The sequence below is a fragment of the Vidua macroura genome, chromosome 10 (assembly GCF_024509145.1).
Source record: "Vidua macroura isolate BioBank_ID:100142 chromosome 10, ASM2450914v1, whole genome shotgun sequence".
NCBI classification, from domain to species: domain Eukaryota; kingdom Metazoa; phylum Chordata; class Aves; order Passeriformes; family Viduidae; genus Vidua; species Vidua macroura.
In genome coordinates this window covers 22652966-22670129 of record NC_071580.1, presented here as the reverse complement: position 1 = coordinate 22670129, position 17164 = coordinate 22652966, and the positions used below count along the sequence as shown (strand labels likewise).

At 43.5% G+C, this 17164-nt stretch overlaps 1 protein-coding gene across 2 annotated transcripts in view; it reads left to right on the top strand.

Moving 5' to 3' along the window:
• Positions 1-5858: 5858 nt before the first annotated feature.
• HS6ST1 (heparan sulfate 6-O-sulfotransferase 1) overlaps positions 5859-17164 on the top strand; it is a 188395-nt gene continuing 177089 nt past the window's right edge. For both annotated transcript variants that reach the window (XM_053986159.1, XM_053986158.1), the window contains exon 1: positions 5859-6664. In XM_053986159.1, coding sequence (XP_053842134.1) covers positions 6147-6664 — 518 coding nt within the window. In that variant the 5' untranslated portion in view covers positions 5859-6146. The remainder of the gene's footprint in view (positions 6665-17164) is intronic.

The window sequence follows — 17164 nt, the reverse complement described above, 5'->3', positions numbered from 1 at the left end:
TCACACATGCAAGCCTGGCCTCTGCAGGCATGACCTGCAACACGCACTTGTGGCTTAGAGAAGCTCCAGTGTTGCTTATCTCTTGAGCACTGATCTGCACATGAAGGCTTTTGCAGTGGGTCTGTTTCAATCATCTTCCCTTTGCAAGAGAGAAAATGCAATTATGAACTAACTGGCTCTGTCTTAGCAGTCATAAGCTGACATCCTGCTAAGTGACCGTCTTGGTGTGAACAGACAGGTGTCTGATAAGGAAGACAGGAGCCTCCCCTGAAATGGAAAATGTAAACCCCCTCCCTCTGAACTATTATTATTTTGAAATTATGGGGCTCTCAGACAAAGATATGGGAGTAGGAATAACAGGTCTTTATTAGGAAAATTAAAATAAAAATGCAATAGTACAAACAAACAAACAAAAAATAACAAAACAAAACAAAACAACAACAACAACAACAACAAAAATACCAAATACTGCCAGAGTGAGAATAGGAGCTGACCCCCTGTGTGTCAGGGTGGTGGCAGCAGTGCCATTCCATGGGGGCTCAGCCCTCCTGCAGTGCCAGCTGTGCTTCTGCTGGAGCAGGATCCTGGACAAGGCTGGAGTTTTCCTCTGAAGCTCCAGGGCTGCTGGAGATGGGCCTGGGCTCCCTCTGGGAATGCAGTGGGGAAGAAAGCTGCTCCTCTGGGAATGCAGTGGGCAAAGGCTGCTGTGGTGTTCCAAGGTCAGATTGTATCCAGGTAGGAATGCTTGGCTCCTCCCCTGGGCACAGCATCTCCCCATGGGATGATGGAATTTTCTCAGCCATGCAGGGACACTCACTGGCCATGGACAGCAGAGATCTCCTGGAGGGAGGATTGGCTGTGGGAGAGATAAAGAAAAAACTGCCCCATGAAGAGCAGAGAACTGCCCCAGCTCTGACTGATGGGAAATAGAATATACACTGATCTTACAGCCCAGGGCAGTGACATGTGTATAGTTCCATGGCAGCCATATGAGGGGAGGGAGCAGGATTTTATCATAAGCGCTGTGAAGGTAGTTTGAAAACACAGATTTGACCTCTCTAGCTGATGAAGTTACACTTTCCTTCATTTAGGACAACTGTCAGTGCCTTCACTGTTTTGGTTTCTGCCAGGGTTTCTAAGACTGTCTTTGGTACCTTTCAAACAGGAGAACTTTCCCATGGTCCCCAAAAGCAGTGCAAGAGCCTGAAATCAGAAGCAGGTTTGCTGAGTCTAACAGATTTTGGCATCATTCAATACCTTCTTCTCTTAATTAAGTGGAGCCGTGCTGTGCTCAGGGATCAGTGATCACCTCGCTGGCTGTGAGATCTCTGTGGGGTTGTGACCAGCCTGGCAGTGGAGTATTTACGTTACAGTTTACAAACTGCTACAGGTTTCCAGCTAGGAGTACAAGCATCACAGGAAAATGATGTGTGAGTGCTGCCACTCTGTGCAAATGTGCAGGGCTAGTAAGAGCCACTGATGCTGCAGCAGCAGTGGACAAGCAAAACCAGTTTATATCAGAAAACCAAGAGTTCTCCACTTTGCTGTAGGTCTGAATGTTGATATTACAGGTGAAGGGCTGTGGTCTGTGATTCGTGACCCCTCAGCATTCACTCAGGATATTGTGCACATACATCAGCAAAGCAAATGAGTATCACATGCCCACTCTTCCTAAAGGAACTAGGTTGTAAACCCAAACAGCTGAATTGAGGTTACAAGTGGTTTGTTTCAGCCTCTTTGGGCTAATGTGGAGTTTATACTCCAGAAACAAAGTAAACACACACTTTTTTTTTTTTCTTAAGAGTGAGTAGTAGAACTTTATTTCAGGGTAAGGCATTTCTTGAGGTATTTCTTAGGGTTTGCAAGTGTTAAAAGAAGATTTTTGAAATGTTTTGATTAACTAAGTTATACTAGTTCACAGGAAACTATTGTATCTTCTGAGTCAAGAAGCCTTTAGACTTCCCTTGCCTATTAAAGCCACTATTTATTTATTAAGCTTTGAGATGAGTATTTCATTGAGGTTTTGGTGGCAGAGGTGGTGTGTGGTTCACACATTTTTCACTGTTGTTTTCTCATGGCAGGTTTCCTGTGAAAAGCCATACTCTGATGATACCCGAGTTTGTCCTCCCCTCAGTGTTAACTCACATTTAAATATTTTATTGGATTAGAATATTTTAGTAGATTTAACATAAATATTTAGGCATCCTACAGCCAGCAGCAAGCAATGATAAAATACTTTTCAACTGCCTGTTCAAAATTTGTGTCTATTTATCCTTATCTCTAAGAAGATCTCTAATCCTTGTACCTGACTCCTAGCAAGGTTTTACCATGAATCAATCATGAGTGCTGGTTTACATAGCTAGGAAAGCCAGGAAAAGGGCTGAGTGTAGACCAAGCTTAGGTAACTTAGCTAGTTACCTAAGCCTGACCTCAGTCTGAATTATTTTGTAGTGAGAATTCAAAGTCAGTTCCTTCACAAACACAGGTTAGTGTGTACAAAAACACCTTTCAAATCTACCTGAAGGAACTCAGTCATGTGAAAACCACTGAAAATCAATGCAGGTTATCCTCCAAGATCAACTGGATTCCTACAAAAGCGTCAAACATAATATTTCAGTTTGCTTGTGTAAGAGGGATCTGCTCAGTGTGGTACAGTTCTGGAGTGGAAGGATGCAAAGGATTAGATGGACACTAAAATGACAGGGAACTTTTTCAGAGGGCCATGGGGGGGTCTTCTGTTTGCATTTGCCTAGGAGAATGTGGAGAGAAAATCTGAAATGCAGCTCCTCTAGTCCACAGGTTAGAGATAAAAAAACAACTTTCCCCCCAAAAAAATTCTTTTTGTGTAAAAATTTCGATTTTAGGCATTGCAATTATTGCAGATTGTCAGTCTCACTGCTTCACAGGAAACTGGGCTTTGCTTCAGGAGCTAGTCAGAACTAGGGAGGTGAATTCCAGATAAGATTAGGAAAGCCTGGGGAGGTCTGGCCTGAGAGTGGAAGATTCAGCTTGGAAAGATGGACAATGGCTAAATTCATGGTGGAGGTGAACTCGGAGGATAAACAGGCAGGTACAGTACATAACAGGGGGCAGCAGGAACAACTTGCATTTGTCAGATTTCTCACCTCTTTACATTGTTGTTTTCAATGCAGGAGCCAGGGAAAGTGTCAATCTTCTTATTCTAACTTTATTTGGATCTTCTCTAAATTCTGCTAATCTAAATTAGCACGGATGTGGTACCTGATGTTTAACTCCCCATGCAGTGAAAAACTATTCTACTGTTGTCTTCAGTGGAATTTTGAATATAAGTAGAGATTAAGTATTTCCTTAAGTGATCATTTTAGGTGAGTCACACCTGTAAGAACCTTTAAAATACTAACATTTCAGAGCAGCATATAGAATTATCAGGGAAGGATTCCAAAGCACTTCATAAAAATAAAAGCATTAGTAATTGTCTAAGTGTAAAATCAGATGGGTACAGGCCTTCCCTACGCTTCCAGCACGTTCCCCAACCTCCCACTTTTAGATGAAGGTGCTGCAGTAAAGAAAACAGCACATTTTCAGCCATAGCTCTGCATTTTCCATTGTGGTCTGTTTATCTTATATGGATTAAATTTTAGTAAGATCTTTCACAAACTAACAGGCACTATATTTACCACAAATATAAATCTATAACGAAATATCTCCATCTTTATAACTAATGAAAAGGGCAAAATATTTTATATGTTAAGAGTTTAAAACAATTCATTAACAATTGCTCATGTAACTGGAAGTAATTTAATGGCTGATTTCTCCACAGTTCTGGCATTTCTAAATTCTTACATGTTTAGAACTGTAGGCAAACGCATTGCAATCAAAAAATCTGCTCTGTTTTTTTTATGCTGCAATGCACAGTGCGACCACGTATGTAAACATCATGTTTACATAGGTGTATTTCCCAAATCATAATATAAATTTCAAACCTGTAAATTAGGTTTGTGCTCTGCTTCTCAGTGTAGCTGAACTCTGTGCATAAGAATGACATCATTGTTTCTGGAGCAACTAACCTACATGAGAAGAGGAGACTCAGAAGCAGACTTTTAAGAGGAAAATATCAAACAGAATGAATGGTTTGAACACAACATACAATGCTTTTGGGCGCTATAAACATTTTATTGTTACTTGTTTGGGAAGAACTGCATAACTCACTGGGGCTCCATAACTTGTGAGTAACGCAGCCATCTCAAAATGTAGCAGATTTATCTGTCAGGGTGTTCAAATGAAAATCCAGGATCTCATTTCCTCCTTGGCCATTATAAATTTGACCCAGTGTTTAACAATCACCCATCGGCATGAATTCCTTTACATTTACATAAAGCATTTGGATTAAAATGTAACCTGATTTGGATTAAATTGTAACCTAAAACTTGCATTTTAAAAATGTAACCGGATGGAATATTTCAGTTGCTGGAGCACTAAAATCTAATTGTAACTTCTATTTTGAAAAAGGACCAGAAATTTAAGGAAACTTTCTCCAACAGCAGTAACGACAGGAGAACAGGGCACTTCAGTTAGACTTTTTTTTTTTTTTTTGGCTAGAAATTAACAATTGCCCGTATAATTTATTCTGCACAGACAATAACTCGGGTCTCGATGAGGTGGCAGCATGACTGCCACGACATTTTAACCTCCCTCTTTGACAGGGGGCCATGCTTCATCCTCCGTTTACATTCAGAGAGGCACCAAATGGTGTTTCCAGGGGTTCTCTGGACACTTGGTGGCAGTGACCCCCACCTGCCTTTGAGGCCGCGGGTCCTGCCTGCCCTTCGCTGCTCCGGTAAGGGATGCCCGGCTCCGGGCACACCGGCCGGGCTCTGCGGGTCCGGACCGCACCGACCCTCGCAGCAACATCTTCCCCTGCCAAGTGCTGCCCTGCAGAGGAGATCGCTCTAAGCCGGCTCCGTGCCGGGCACTTCCTGGCGTTCTCAAGGCTTTGCTTCGTTTTGGGGGACTCAGGATGACAAACCAACTCTGCAGCAGCCCCGCTGCTGGATGGAGTCCGCCTGACTGAGCAGCACAAAGCACTTCGCTAGGAAAGTTTGCTATAAATAACACCCCTGACGATTTTTGAATCAGCTTCACCTATTATTATTATTATTATCATTATCATTATTATTATTCACACATTCTATGGCTGACGGTGTGCCCAGGCTTCTTCCAGCTCACAGCCATCATCACCCTGTGTGTGGCCGGAGCATTTTCCTCTTCCATCCAGCTGCGACATCGCAACCGGAGGCTTGCGGTGGCCCATGTGGCGGCCGCAGCGGGAGCAGACCCGCGGCAAGACCCACTCCTATTCCCACGCCAATTGCCTCAAAGCGGGAGCAGAAACCTAGCCCCCGAGGAGCGCCGAGCTCCGCTTCTCGGGATTAATTTTAAGGCAGTACATAGAGGAAGCGCTAAGAGCCGAGTGCTTCGGGGAGGCGCAGCCGGCTCGCAGCCCACCTAGGTCCGCAGCGGTGGGGATTTCGGCGGGGGAGCGGTGGCCGGAGCGGGGCCGGGAGCGGAGCGGGCTCGGGCGGGGCCGCCGCCGGTGGGAGCGTGGCCGTGGCCGCGGGCGCGGGGCGGCGCGGGCGGCGCTGTGCATGCCGGGCGGGGCGGCGCGGCCAGGAAGCGCTCGCTGCCGGCCCGGCCGAGCCGAGCAGAGCCGAGCCGAGCCGGGCACAGCCGGCGGCGGGGGCGGGCACAGCCGCGCCGGTGCCGCGGGGGCCGGGGCACGGCGGAGGCAGCGCCGGAATGGGGGTGGCTTCCTGAAGCGCGGGGAAGGGAGGGCGGGAGGAGGCTGGTTCTTGCCTTTTGGTGCCTCTCCGCCCCCCTCCTGCCCCTCTCTCTCTCTCCCTCTCTCTCTCTCCCAAGTTTGCCGCTGTGCCGCGGCGCCTCCGGAGCGGCTGGCTGCGGGCTGCCCCTGCCCCGCTCCCGGCGCTGCCCGCGGCGGGGCGGGCGGGGACGGCGGCGAGCCGAGGCGACCCAGGGAGCGGCCCCGGGGAAGGCTCTGCCCCGGGGAGCAGCGGGGGGAGGCGGCTGGCACAGACGCCGAAGCTCCGCCGCCCACCCCCCGGCACCGCCGCAGTCTGCCCAGCGCCGGCAGCCCCGGGAGATGGTGACACATGAAGCGTGCGGGAAGGACCATGGTTGAGAGGACCAGCAAGTTCTTGCTGATCGTGGCCGTCTCGGTGTGCTTCATGCTTATCTTGTACCAGTACGTGGGGCCGGGGCTGAGCCTGGGTTCCCCCAGCGGCCGCTCCTACTCGGAGGAGCTGGACCTCTTTCCCACGCCGGACCCGCACTACGTGAAGAAGTATTACTTCCCCGTGCGGGAGCTGGAGCGGGAGCTCGCGTTCGACATGAAGGGCGAGGACGTGATCGTTTTTCTGCACATCCAGAAGACCGGCGGCACCACCTTCGGCCGCCACCTGGTGCAGAACGTGCGGCTGGAGGTGCCGTGCGACTGCCGGCCCGGGCAGAAGAAGTGCACCTGCTACCGGCCCAACCGCAGGGAGACCTGGCTCTTCTCGCGCTTCTCCACGGGCTGGAGCTGCGGGCTGCACGCCGACTGGACCGAGCTCACCAACTGCGTGCCCGGGGTGCTGGACCGCCGGGAGAGCGCCGCAGCCAAGACGCCCAGGTAGGTCCGTGCCCCGGCCGTGCCCTGCCCGCCGTGCTGCCCGTCGCTCCGGCCGCCTCCCTGCCGAGCACCCCGCCATGCGCTGCCGGCGTGCTGTGCCTCAACCTGCCCCGAGCCTTCCCTCGGCTGCTTCACCTGTCCTCCCCTCCCGTCCTCCAGGCTGTGCCCTGCGCCTTCCTCCTGCAAATTTCCTGCTCTTTGCCTCCCACGCACCTCGCACGCTGCACCCTCGAGCCCATGGTCTGCTCTGGCAGCCTCTGAGCACCTTTACCGAGCGCGTCTTTGTGCTGTTTGCCCTCTCTTTTAAACATTTAGCTTTTATCTCAGACATCACTTGTCACCTTTTAAGAGCCGTTTATACCCCACCCTTAGTCTCAAGCTTGTCTTTGTAACCAGCTTTGCCCTAACCCTGTTCCTCCAGCTGAAATTGTTCTCCAGTGCAGCCGAGGAGAGGCACACGAGCCCATCAGTGCTCATGCTCCCCTCCTCCGTTTACTCCCCCCAGTCTGCACACCGCTTTTTGCACATTGCAGAAAACACTCCTTAAACCCCCTTTTTATGTTCCTTGCTGTTGATTTCCATGGGAGACCTGAAGTGATCACTTTTGGGGAAAGCAGCTACCTTGTACGTGTTCCTTGAGTGCTTGAGTGTCCTTCCTATGAGCCTCAGGAGAGGGGGAGAGCCATCCTAAAGCACCCCTCGGTGCACCCGTGTGGAACACCCAGTGTATTTCTGCTGTTAGCCCATCATTCCTCTGCCTTGGTCTCTTCATGAATTATCAGCTTCAGAGGAATTTTCTGTTTGAAGCACTGTAGTGAAGACAGTGGTGTATATTAAGATCTCCAAAAGATGGTATTATTTTAGCTCAATTTTAGCTGCTGTCTTTCATTTCACAAGACAGTTTTTAAAATTATCACTATTTTTTAGCACTATGCGCGTTCCTTAGTTATTGTATTACAACACTTTGTAGTCTGTTTACCTTAAAGTTTCATTCAAGATTTTATGCTCATATTTCCTTATGCCATATACTTTATTTATAGGTGTGTTGTTAGTATCATACATTATAATCCCATTAATGAAAAATGGCCTTTAAGAAAGCACGTTGGGGCATCATAACTGTGTTTTCCCTGCATTTTTTAAAAGCAATTCTTAATGATATTTCTTTCCTTGGAGCTGTGTGCGATTGCTGGGGTTCTTTATTGTCTCTGTCATGATTGCTGCTGTTTTCAGCCCGTTTCAGTGTTAGTCATCCAAGTATGCTCAGACTGCTGTCGTGCTGCCTGACCCAGCATCAGCAAACTGAAGTACATAGCTGAAGGGTTGAGGCTTTCCTGTGCTCTCTTATTAATAAGGTGTTTGAGAGCACCTCTGAGTAAAATATCTTCTGCCCATCTAGGTTGCTGCTGAGATTTTCGTGAAGTGTGGTTAGGAAAAATGCACAAAGTTCAAACTTGATTTAAAAAAAGAAACAAAAATTACCCATTTTGTGAACCTTGGCACTTGGCTAGCAAACCATTAACCTTATATAAAGACCTGTGTGGGTTTATGAATTGTCTCAGAGCCTTGTGTGCTTCCATTGGCAGTTTTGTATGAAAATTTGTTACGTGTTCGGTATTCAACTTTCTTCTATTCAGCAGGTGGGTTTTTTTGTACAGGTACCTGAGAAAGGTTGTGAGGTAGCAATTAAATTCCTTACAGCAACTCGTAGGAAGTTGAGAATCAAAAGTCTGTTGCTTTATCTCACATGCTTGTAAATAAGATTTTCCTTGCCATTTGCTTTGGAACATCAGGAACTGTATGCTTCTACATGCTTCTTAATTGTCTTGATTTTTGGATGTGCAGGAAAAATGATTAATCCTGTCCCATTCCTTCATGTTTGTGCATGTCAAGAAATAGTTGTGCCCAATGTTGTCTCTCGACTTCCTTTAAATCTAAGTTAGAACTTCCTTTCCAGGAGTTCAAGGACTATGATGCGGAAGCTTTAGCTAATCTATGGTTTATCACCTTGTTCTGTTAAACAAAACCCAGAATTTACTCATCACTGTATCCTGGGGATGGTTTTAGTGCAACCAGCTGCTGGCTATTTTAATAATACTGTCCTAGAATCTGTTGTACTGCAGTCCAGTTCAGTTGGCACCTTATCCAAAACGTGGTTTATTTCATGCCTAAGAAAATTGCAAATAAGAGACAGGCAGTGCTTGTTTAAAATAAAAATGTAATGGGTTTTCTTTGTTAAAATACAGATAGTCTTGTATTATGTCCATTACAGTAAGAGCAATATCACTTTATTTGTCCATTGTGAGTGTTGGATCTCTTATGTTGAAACGGGACATCTTTTTAGATAAGGTATATGCTAGAGAGGCTCCTGCTTTCTAATGGAACTGAAGTATGAAAATATCTCTCTCAAAGGAAACAGAAAAAGGAGCAGCAAACAACCATTCTCTCAGATTCTAATATTATCCAATCTGGATGTTGGATGTGTAGTCTTCAAATTCAGCTTTTAAAGCTAATGTCTTGGCTTCTGCATTTGCTGCTTAATACAAAGTTTAAACCTTGGCTCTTCCAAATATATGTTTGTCCCCAAAAACAAAACAGCTGACTTGTGATTACAAATAAATCTGCCTTCTAGTGAATGCTGGAAAGCATGAAGGTCACTCAGTATTGCCCACATGCACAAATCATGAGGTTCAAGCTGTTCCCTCTGTAAGGAATGCAGTTTTGTTGCTGCCCAGTGCCCTATTGCACTGCATTCCATAATCTGGGCATGGAACATAAATTTGCAATGCAATTCAACTTTCTTCATTGTTCAGTTGTTCTGTGTCAGACGTAATGATTAGGAGCACTAGATTGCCAAAGGCTGCATTTTTTTCTCTCTTTCTTTCTTTCTTTTTTCTGCATTGATGCAGTGTCAGGGATGGGTGTGTTAGCTCTAATGGGTCAGCACACCAAAAAAGTACTGGTTTTCACCCCTTTCCCACCCCCTTCTGGTGACTTTCGTGTTTTGTATTCAAAAGGCTTCTGGACTTCTTGAAGCAAATGTTATGTTTTATACACAGCCAGTGAAAGAAAGATTGATTTGTTTGGGGGTTGTAAAACTTCGGACTCCAAGGGACTCTGGATTTGGCTGTGCTTATCAGTTAAGGCACTTAGCTGCAGTTCTCTCATGGCTTTAGCAGAGGGCAAATTCCAAGATTTGGGGAATGGAGGCCTCGTTATTCCTTGTGCTGTTGGGCATAAATAACAGTTGCAAAAGACTTTTTTTAAAAAGAAACAAAATTAAGATGTGTGCCTTGAGTCACCATGCTGATGGTGCAAGCTGGAAGTGTAAACTGCTCCCTCCAATTTGTTTCACTGAAAACTTCAGAGATCAAATGTCTTCAGTTGATTCTGAAAAGAAAAAATACCAAACTCGTTTCTTTAATTTAGCTTCCAGAATTAGAAAAATCTGTCAACTGACCCACCAGTGCCTTGTTTGCTCCCAACACAGGAGCACAGCCCTGGGTGTTCTGAACTTGTACTTGGAGTTCATGTCATCCGTGAACTCAACTCTAATGTGCTGCAGAAGCAATAAAACAAAATATATTACACCAAAGGAATTCTGTGTTTTTCCCCTCCTGCCTGTTCCCAAAGAAAACCCTGAATAAACCCCAGATATCCCAGGCTTTGTTGCTGTCCTGCTGGTTTCTGCTGCCTAGTGAGAACAAGAGCATCGAAGCTGGCATTTTCGTGGAGCTGCATTATTCCCGTGGAAAGGATTCAAGTCATACAGCTCCTTTAAAACTGCATTTCTGGAAGCTCCCTGTTGCTGGGGAGAACCCATGGAGCTGGTAGAGTGTTGGACACACATACTTCTTAGCACTGTGTAGATTTTTTAATTTATTATTTTTTTTTAATGAGCTGCCTCAAGACATGAGCTTAGCCTTGGCTTTCTGTATGGGTTTCTGTGCTAGTCTGTCATAGGAGTTTGGTTTCTGTGGACAAAAATAACCGAAATGTGTGCGTGCTTCTGATTTCAGTATTTTTTCTCAAATTTTCATATGTGTAGAAAGAAAAAAAAAATTGTAATCCACATACTTTTATGTAAGAAATCCATGGCAGGTTAGTAAAACTTGCTGTTATGCAGATCAGTCAAGAATCTCTCTGATTAGCTATTTACAGCTTATGTTTTGGGTTGGGGTGTTTTTTTTAAAGAAACAATTAACAGGGCTCAGCAGTTTGTTAGTTTGATTTTTCTGAAGTGTGAACTTTCACAGCTTCCAGCTACATATCTGTCCCGTTGCAGGGATCTGTTCTTGATGAGGTTTTTATTATATGTGTGCTTGTGAGCTGCAGAAACACATTGTCAAGAAACCAACTGTTCAAGAATGAAACGCTTTACCAAATAATTTTTATAATATTAGCACTTTTTAAAAGCTTGGGTTTGTCATTCTTTTAGGATCTGTGTGTGTTGGGTGTTGAGTAATACCTGCCTGCAGGGAGCAAGGGGCATTTTTTTCCACTCACCAGTTCAACTCAGACTTGTTTATCATAAAGACCAGTGGAGAAATATCAATATAAAGCTATTTTCAGTAGCCTGGTTCATTTCTCAAACCTCTGGCACGTGGAGTATTTTAAATCCTCCTAGTCTGATAGGAAACTTTCTGCACCTGGTTGTGCTCACCCACAAAGCCAGGCTGGTCTTTTGCAGCCAAACAATTCCAAAGGGCCAGGTAGTTTTGTAGTGAAAATCCTTAAATTTGACAGAGTTACCAAAAAATTGGAACTCTTCAAATAGCTGCCTTAGGTTTGGGGTACTGCATTTACCTAAGCTTGAGACTTTTGGCTGGTATGCCTGGTTTAATTCCTCTTACTGGGGTTTAGTTGCTGTTGTTGACAAAGCAAAAGGATGTGTGTGTATTTGTACTGACCTGATTTTTCAAAATGAGACATTTGGCTGGTTTTCATTAATCTTTAAACAAAAGTTGCATCATAACATAGTAATTTTGTTTTTCTTGCTAAAAAGTTTGCAAATACTCTTTGCCTAGACCTCAGATTTTGCCTTTTTCTGGTTATCATTTCCTGCTCTACAAATTAAAGTGTACAGTATTCAGAGTAAACACTTGGATAATCACCTCTTCCTTTTTTTTTTTTCTGTTTTCTCATTTATTTATTCCTTTTTCTTTTTTTTTTTTTTTTTAACAATTTTGAAATAATTTCTTTAGAAGAGCTGGCTTGAGTCTTACTAATAACTGAACTGGATGGTTTGCTAGATACTCCCAGTAGGAGAGTCATTAAGGACTGGTCCTCTGTAGATGCACATGGGTTCCACCATGCTAGTGCAGGCAAACATTTTTGAGGTTAATTGCTTAGCTATTAGAGTTTGTAACATTTTGTGTGCCACTTCTTGGCCACAGCAACGCCAAGCCCAGTTTTCAGGGCTCTGCTGAAGGGTCCTGGTTTGTCAGTGTGAGATGGAGAACACTCACCAAGGAATAACAAACCAATATGATCCATTGTGTCACCTTTATGCTTCAGAGGAAGAAATCTGTGATGGAAGGAATTTGGATTTCATTAGTGCTGTAGGGGCTTTAGGTGAAAAATAGCATGAAAAATTTGATGTTGCCTGGTAGAACAGCTGCAGAATTACCTGGTGTGACTGGGGAGGGGAGTGTGGTGAGGACTCTTCCCTGCAGGAGGCTGGGGTTGGATATCTTTAGTTGGAAACAAGAACGTGAGCTGGATGAGGTCGTGTTACCCCTGGAGAAAGCACTGCTAGAGAAGATGAAGTTACAGCTGGAGATCATTGCAATGCTGCCCTCTCCCTGGGCCTCTGCTCCTTCTAGGAAGGAGGAGATCAGCCTCCTCTGGTGGCCCCTTCCCTCCTTGATTTGTGGGGTTAATGGGCTTGTCCAGCAGTCAAGCAGAAGCTTTTGTCTGCCTGTTGCAGAAACTGGAGGAGTCTCACCTGGGACCCGTTTATTGGAAAGTAGTTCAGGAGCTGCAGGGCTGGAGTTGTTTAAGAAAACTTCCTTGTGAGTTCATTTCATAGGAGAGATTGATGTGTCTTACCTGAGTCACGTTCGTCCACAATGCCCGCACTTCTGGATGACTCCTTGCCAGGATGTTCCTACCCCAGATGTTATTAACAGCAAGGAATAGCAGAGCTCCAGAAAAATCAAGATAAAGCTAATCAAGAGGGATTGTGGCTGTGCTCTTTGAGTGACTTTGACCTGGAAGCAAAGAGTGACTGTAATGAGAGAACACACCTGATTTTAAATTTGCTTAGCAATACCTGTCTAATCAAACCTATGACATCCATTCAGAGTCTCCCTTCTATACATCCTGCTGTCTTGTACAGATTATGGCTTTTGTAAATCTTGGGAAATGGGAAAGCAGCATGGACAGCTGCCTTCAGCTAGTCAAAGAACCAAAATCTCTGGTTTATCTCTCTTTATTTTAAACTTCCAACTATTTGGAAGCAATTTTACCAAATTTGTGGTAGTGATGCTTTAAATAGGTAATATTTTGTCAGTGAACACTTGGGATTGTGCTTGCTTTAGAAAGCCAGAGTGATATAGTCTAACTCCACAAAGCTTTGTTTATGCTTTTATTTCCACAAAGTACTACAACAGAGAAGACTTCTCTGTTATTGCCTGAAATTGTGTTTTGTCAAGCAAAGATGAAGCATGGTCTTTAATTCCTAATAATCACAACTGTGATAGCTACCAAGTGAAGATTTTTTGATGAAATTTTGCTTGATGTGGACAGAAGTATATGTATACTTATACATCAGAAGCAAAGACTTTCATAAACTGAGATGTTACTATGTTTGGAGAATAAACAAAGTACAGAAAGAACACAGAGCTGAAGTAGCCCATTAGAAATTTGCTTGTTTTGCCAATGATTGACCTTAAAAGCAAACAAACAAGCAAAAAAAACAAACAAAAAAAAAAACCAAAAAAAACCCCAGCCTCTGCTTGTTGTAAAGGAATTGAAATAGAATGATGAGGAAAATAAACCCACTTGAGGCACACAGCTTCTGTAATCGCTGTTTGATGTAGTTCTGTTCCCCCTTCTGTTTCCGTAACAGAGAACTCTGCAGGAAATGCAGACTTGAGAATGTCTCTGAAGAGTCCTTTGGAGATGATTGCCACAAAGGCACCAAGAGCCTTAAACACCCTGCACTGTACATGTCAGGTCTGAGAGCTGAAGAGGGTGCTTCACACAGTCCTGTGCTGCTGCCAAAGGAGGAGCTGTTTCCCTGTGCGTGTCTGCTGGAGCCTGGCATCTCCTGGGGGTGGCAAAAGGGTTTTCAGGAAAGGTCCAGGTTCAGGGAGAGCTCATCAGATGAAAAGCACAACGTATGCTTAATAGGGTTTAGTTAAATTTCTGCATTTATTAAATTGTGTCAATCTGTGTCATTCCTGTGCTTGGTAGTACAGAAGTACAAGACTCTATTCTGGATTGTGAGAAATGGATTTGTAAAGTAATGGTAGGATTGTGCAGGAAAAGCTAATAAGCTGAAAAACATTTATAAAGTATTGTAACCAAGAAATAAGTTTTCTTATAGTTTAGAAATAGTACAGTATAGAAATAAGTTAGCTTCTGATAGTATGGCATTGAATTTTACATCTCTTAGGTCTCACTCTTCATCGAGACTGATAATGAAATAAAATGTTTTAAAATACCTCTCAGTAACCCTGTCTCTATAAGAACTAAGAAAACCAACACTGGATGTGTTTCATCCCTACAAACTGCTGAATAAGGTTAAGGATATGAGATATTCTGGGACATCTCTTTCTCAGTGGTGTGTCCAGAAAGGGTTGAGAAGGTCCTGTTATCCACCTTTAGCTGTAACTTGAACTTTTTATCAGTACTAATTATATCTTAGCAGTACTAATTATATCATTCTTTCACCTGTGTATCTCAAAGCCTCTTAAAAATGTATAGTAAATGGCACCTGGTGTTATATTAATTTCAGACTTCAGGTCTGAGCCTTCATTTCAACCTAAAGACTTTTCAGGGTGTCTTAAAGCTGGCTCTGGCCATAAATCTCAGACTCATGTTAGTGTACAGACTTTGCTGCCCAGTCACTTTGGTTTCTTCACTTGCTGTTACTGCTTGGCTGTTTTTCCCTTCCTTTCAGCCTTTTAGTGGTAAATTCTACATTGTAGCTCACCTATGTTTTTCTAGAGGAGATATTTCAGAATTTCCTGCCAGTTTAAACAAGAAAACAGTTATTTGCAATTAACTTTTTATGGTCTGACTCTGTGTTTTATTTCATAACTAATCTCCATCCTATTCAGCAGAGATTCTTTGATTACACCTCACTGCAGATTGAAATACTGTGATCACTTTTATGGATCTACATGGGGGGAAAACCTCAGAGCTTCCTAAGCAGCCTTTGCATTTTTGTTTTTAAAACAGACCAAATTTCCTTTTGCTTAATGTTAACCTTCAAGTACTAACAAGATTATTTGAGATTTCTCTGCCAAATAGCTTAGAGTTGAAAATGTATGGTGACTTTCCACTAATTTCAGATACATTGAAAGGGACCTTGTTTCTGGACAAGTGCTAAAGATCTTAAAGTGCTACTTCTTCCATATATTGGAGTTACTCTACATGTTAGCCTTAGTTCTAGTGTTAATTATACACACATATAAGAAACCTGATAACAGTGAAATATTCAGTGACTTTTGGAAGATTTTATGAAAAGCATTGCACCAGTCATTCTTTTATTTTTTTTAATAGAAAAGTGTGGCTTGTATTTTTTTCTCACAACTGTCTCAATTTAAACATCCAAGCAAATACTGTAAAAACAGAATTGACTTTTTTTGTTTAAACTAACAGCTCTTGCTGCCATGACCCCCTTGCTCTCAGTAAAGATTTTGTTTCAGATACCTGTGACCCTATATCAAAGCATCAGGGAAAAAAATCAATGCCTCACAGCTAAGACAAACAGCAGCAGCATGCTGACTCACCAATTTCCTGACAGGTTTTGCTTTCCTGGTGGAGATAGACAAAAGTACAAGCAGAGCAGGAATCGCTGAGTATAGCCATAAGCATTAAACCCTCCCTTCTGTTAACATGGCTTAAATCACAAAAGACAGGATTACCTTCTTCTGTTCTCTTTCTCTTCTCTTGCCACCTGTGCCTTTTTTTAGGCCTTTGAAAGAGAAAAGACAGATGTGATGTGGGTAGCTGTGCAAGGAGGAAGATGGAACAGATTTATTCTGGCTGCTGAAGCGAGTGCAGGAGGGGTCATTTAGATTAAACCCCCCATTAAGGGGAATACTTCATCCATGGTGTACTGCACAGAAAAGAGATACACAAATGCAAAAGGAGCCCTTTCACGTAAGGAAGTGCCTTGGCATCTCCTCCAGGAGGGCAAAACTGGAACTTCTTGTTCTGAGCACCTGAGAGAAGATTCCCTCATCGGTTGTACTCCTCTGGCTGGTGTCATTATTTGCACCATATCCAAAATAAATCATCTGAAGTATTTTTTTTTCCCACTGAATTTTTCTTTGGTTTATTTGGCTGTGTTCACAAATGTGTTTAAAAATGACACCATCTTTCTATGTGTGCATAACCTGACCCCAGTGGAGCCTTAGACCTGGCCAAAGGCAGTGTGGTGAGGTCCTGTATTTTTAACAACCAGCTTGTGTTACACATATCATGTCTCTGACTGCTGCTGTCTGTGGCTTTGATTTTGAAATGTAATATTACACTGAATGCTAATGACTCAATATTGCCCTTCATTATTGAAGCCATTATTTGGGCCCAGCATTTAATCCTGCTCTTTTTCTTGTACTTTGCAAATGGGCTTTTTTCTGAGCAGTGTGTTATTTCTTTATAGTAGCTGAGCAATTTTATTTTCTATTCTCTGAACTCATACTTTCTTTCAGGTTGTCATCATCTTGATTGCTTCAATCTATGTTTCTGAGCTTGATAAATTAAATCCTCTTTCCCTTTAGAGATCTCTTACTGCCTAACCCTTCTCACTGTCATAAGTTACCAGATTTTTCCTGGGGGGGGCTGTTTTTGTTCTGATTTTTGAAGAGCCCCTTTGGTAATAGGTCAGAGAGATTTTGTCATACAAAATATAACTGTGCCAACATCAGAAACAACTGTTAATCTGAACAGTCAAATTTAATGCAGTCAATACACTTAAATATTATTGGTGAGATGCTACTGCCTTCCAACACCACTCAGAAGGGGTTGTTTCCATGACTTTGGCTAAATTGGATGAAGCTGACACCTGTTTATGGAGGCAGTGATACATAGCAAACACATACCTTGTAGAAAGTTCAAAGTAGCCAATTGCTATTTTCAGCAGTTCCACCTCACAGTTCCCAGTTTTCAACCCTGACTGTTCAGAATTCACTCGGGCTCCAGGCAGACAGTGTGCCAGCAGTTTATATGAGCTTCATTTTCTGTTTTTAAGAAAAAATGACACTCCAAATATTGAAATGGTGACACAAAAATCACTGAATGATACATGAGTTTGAATTTGAAGAATAA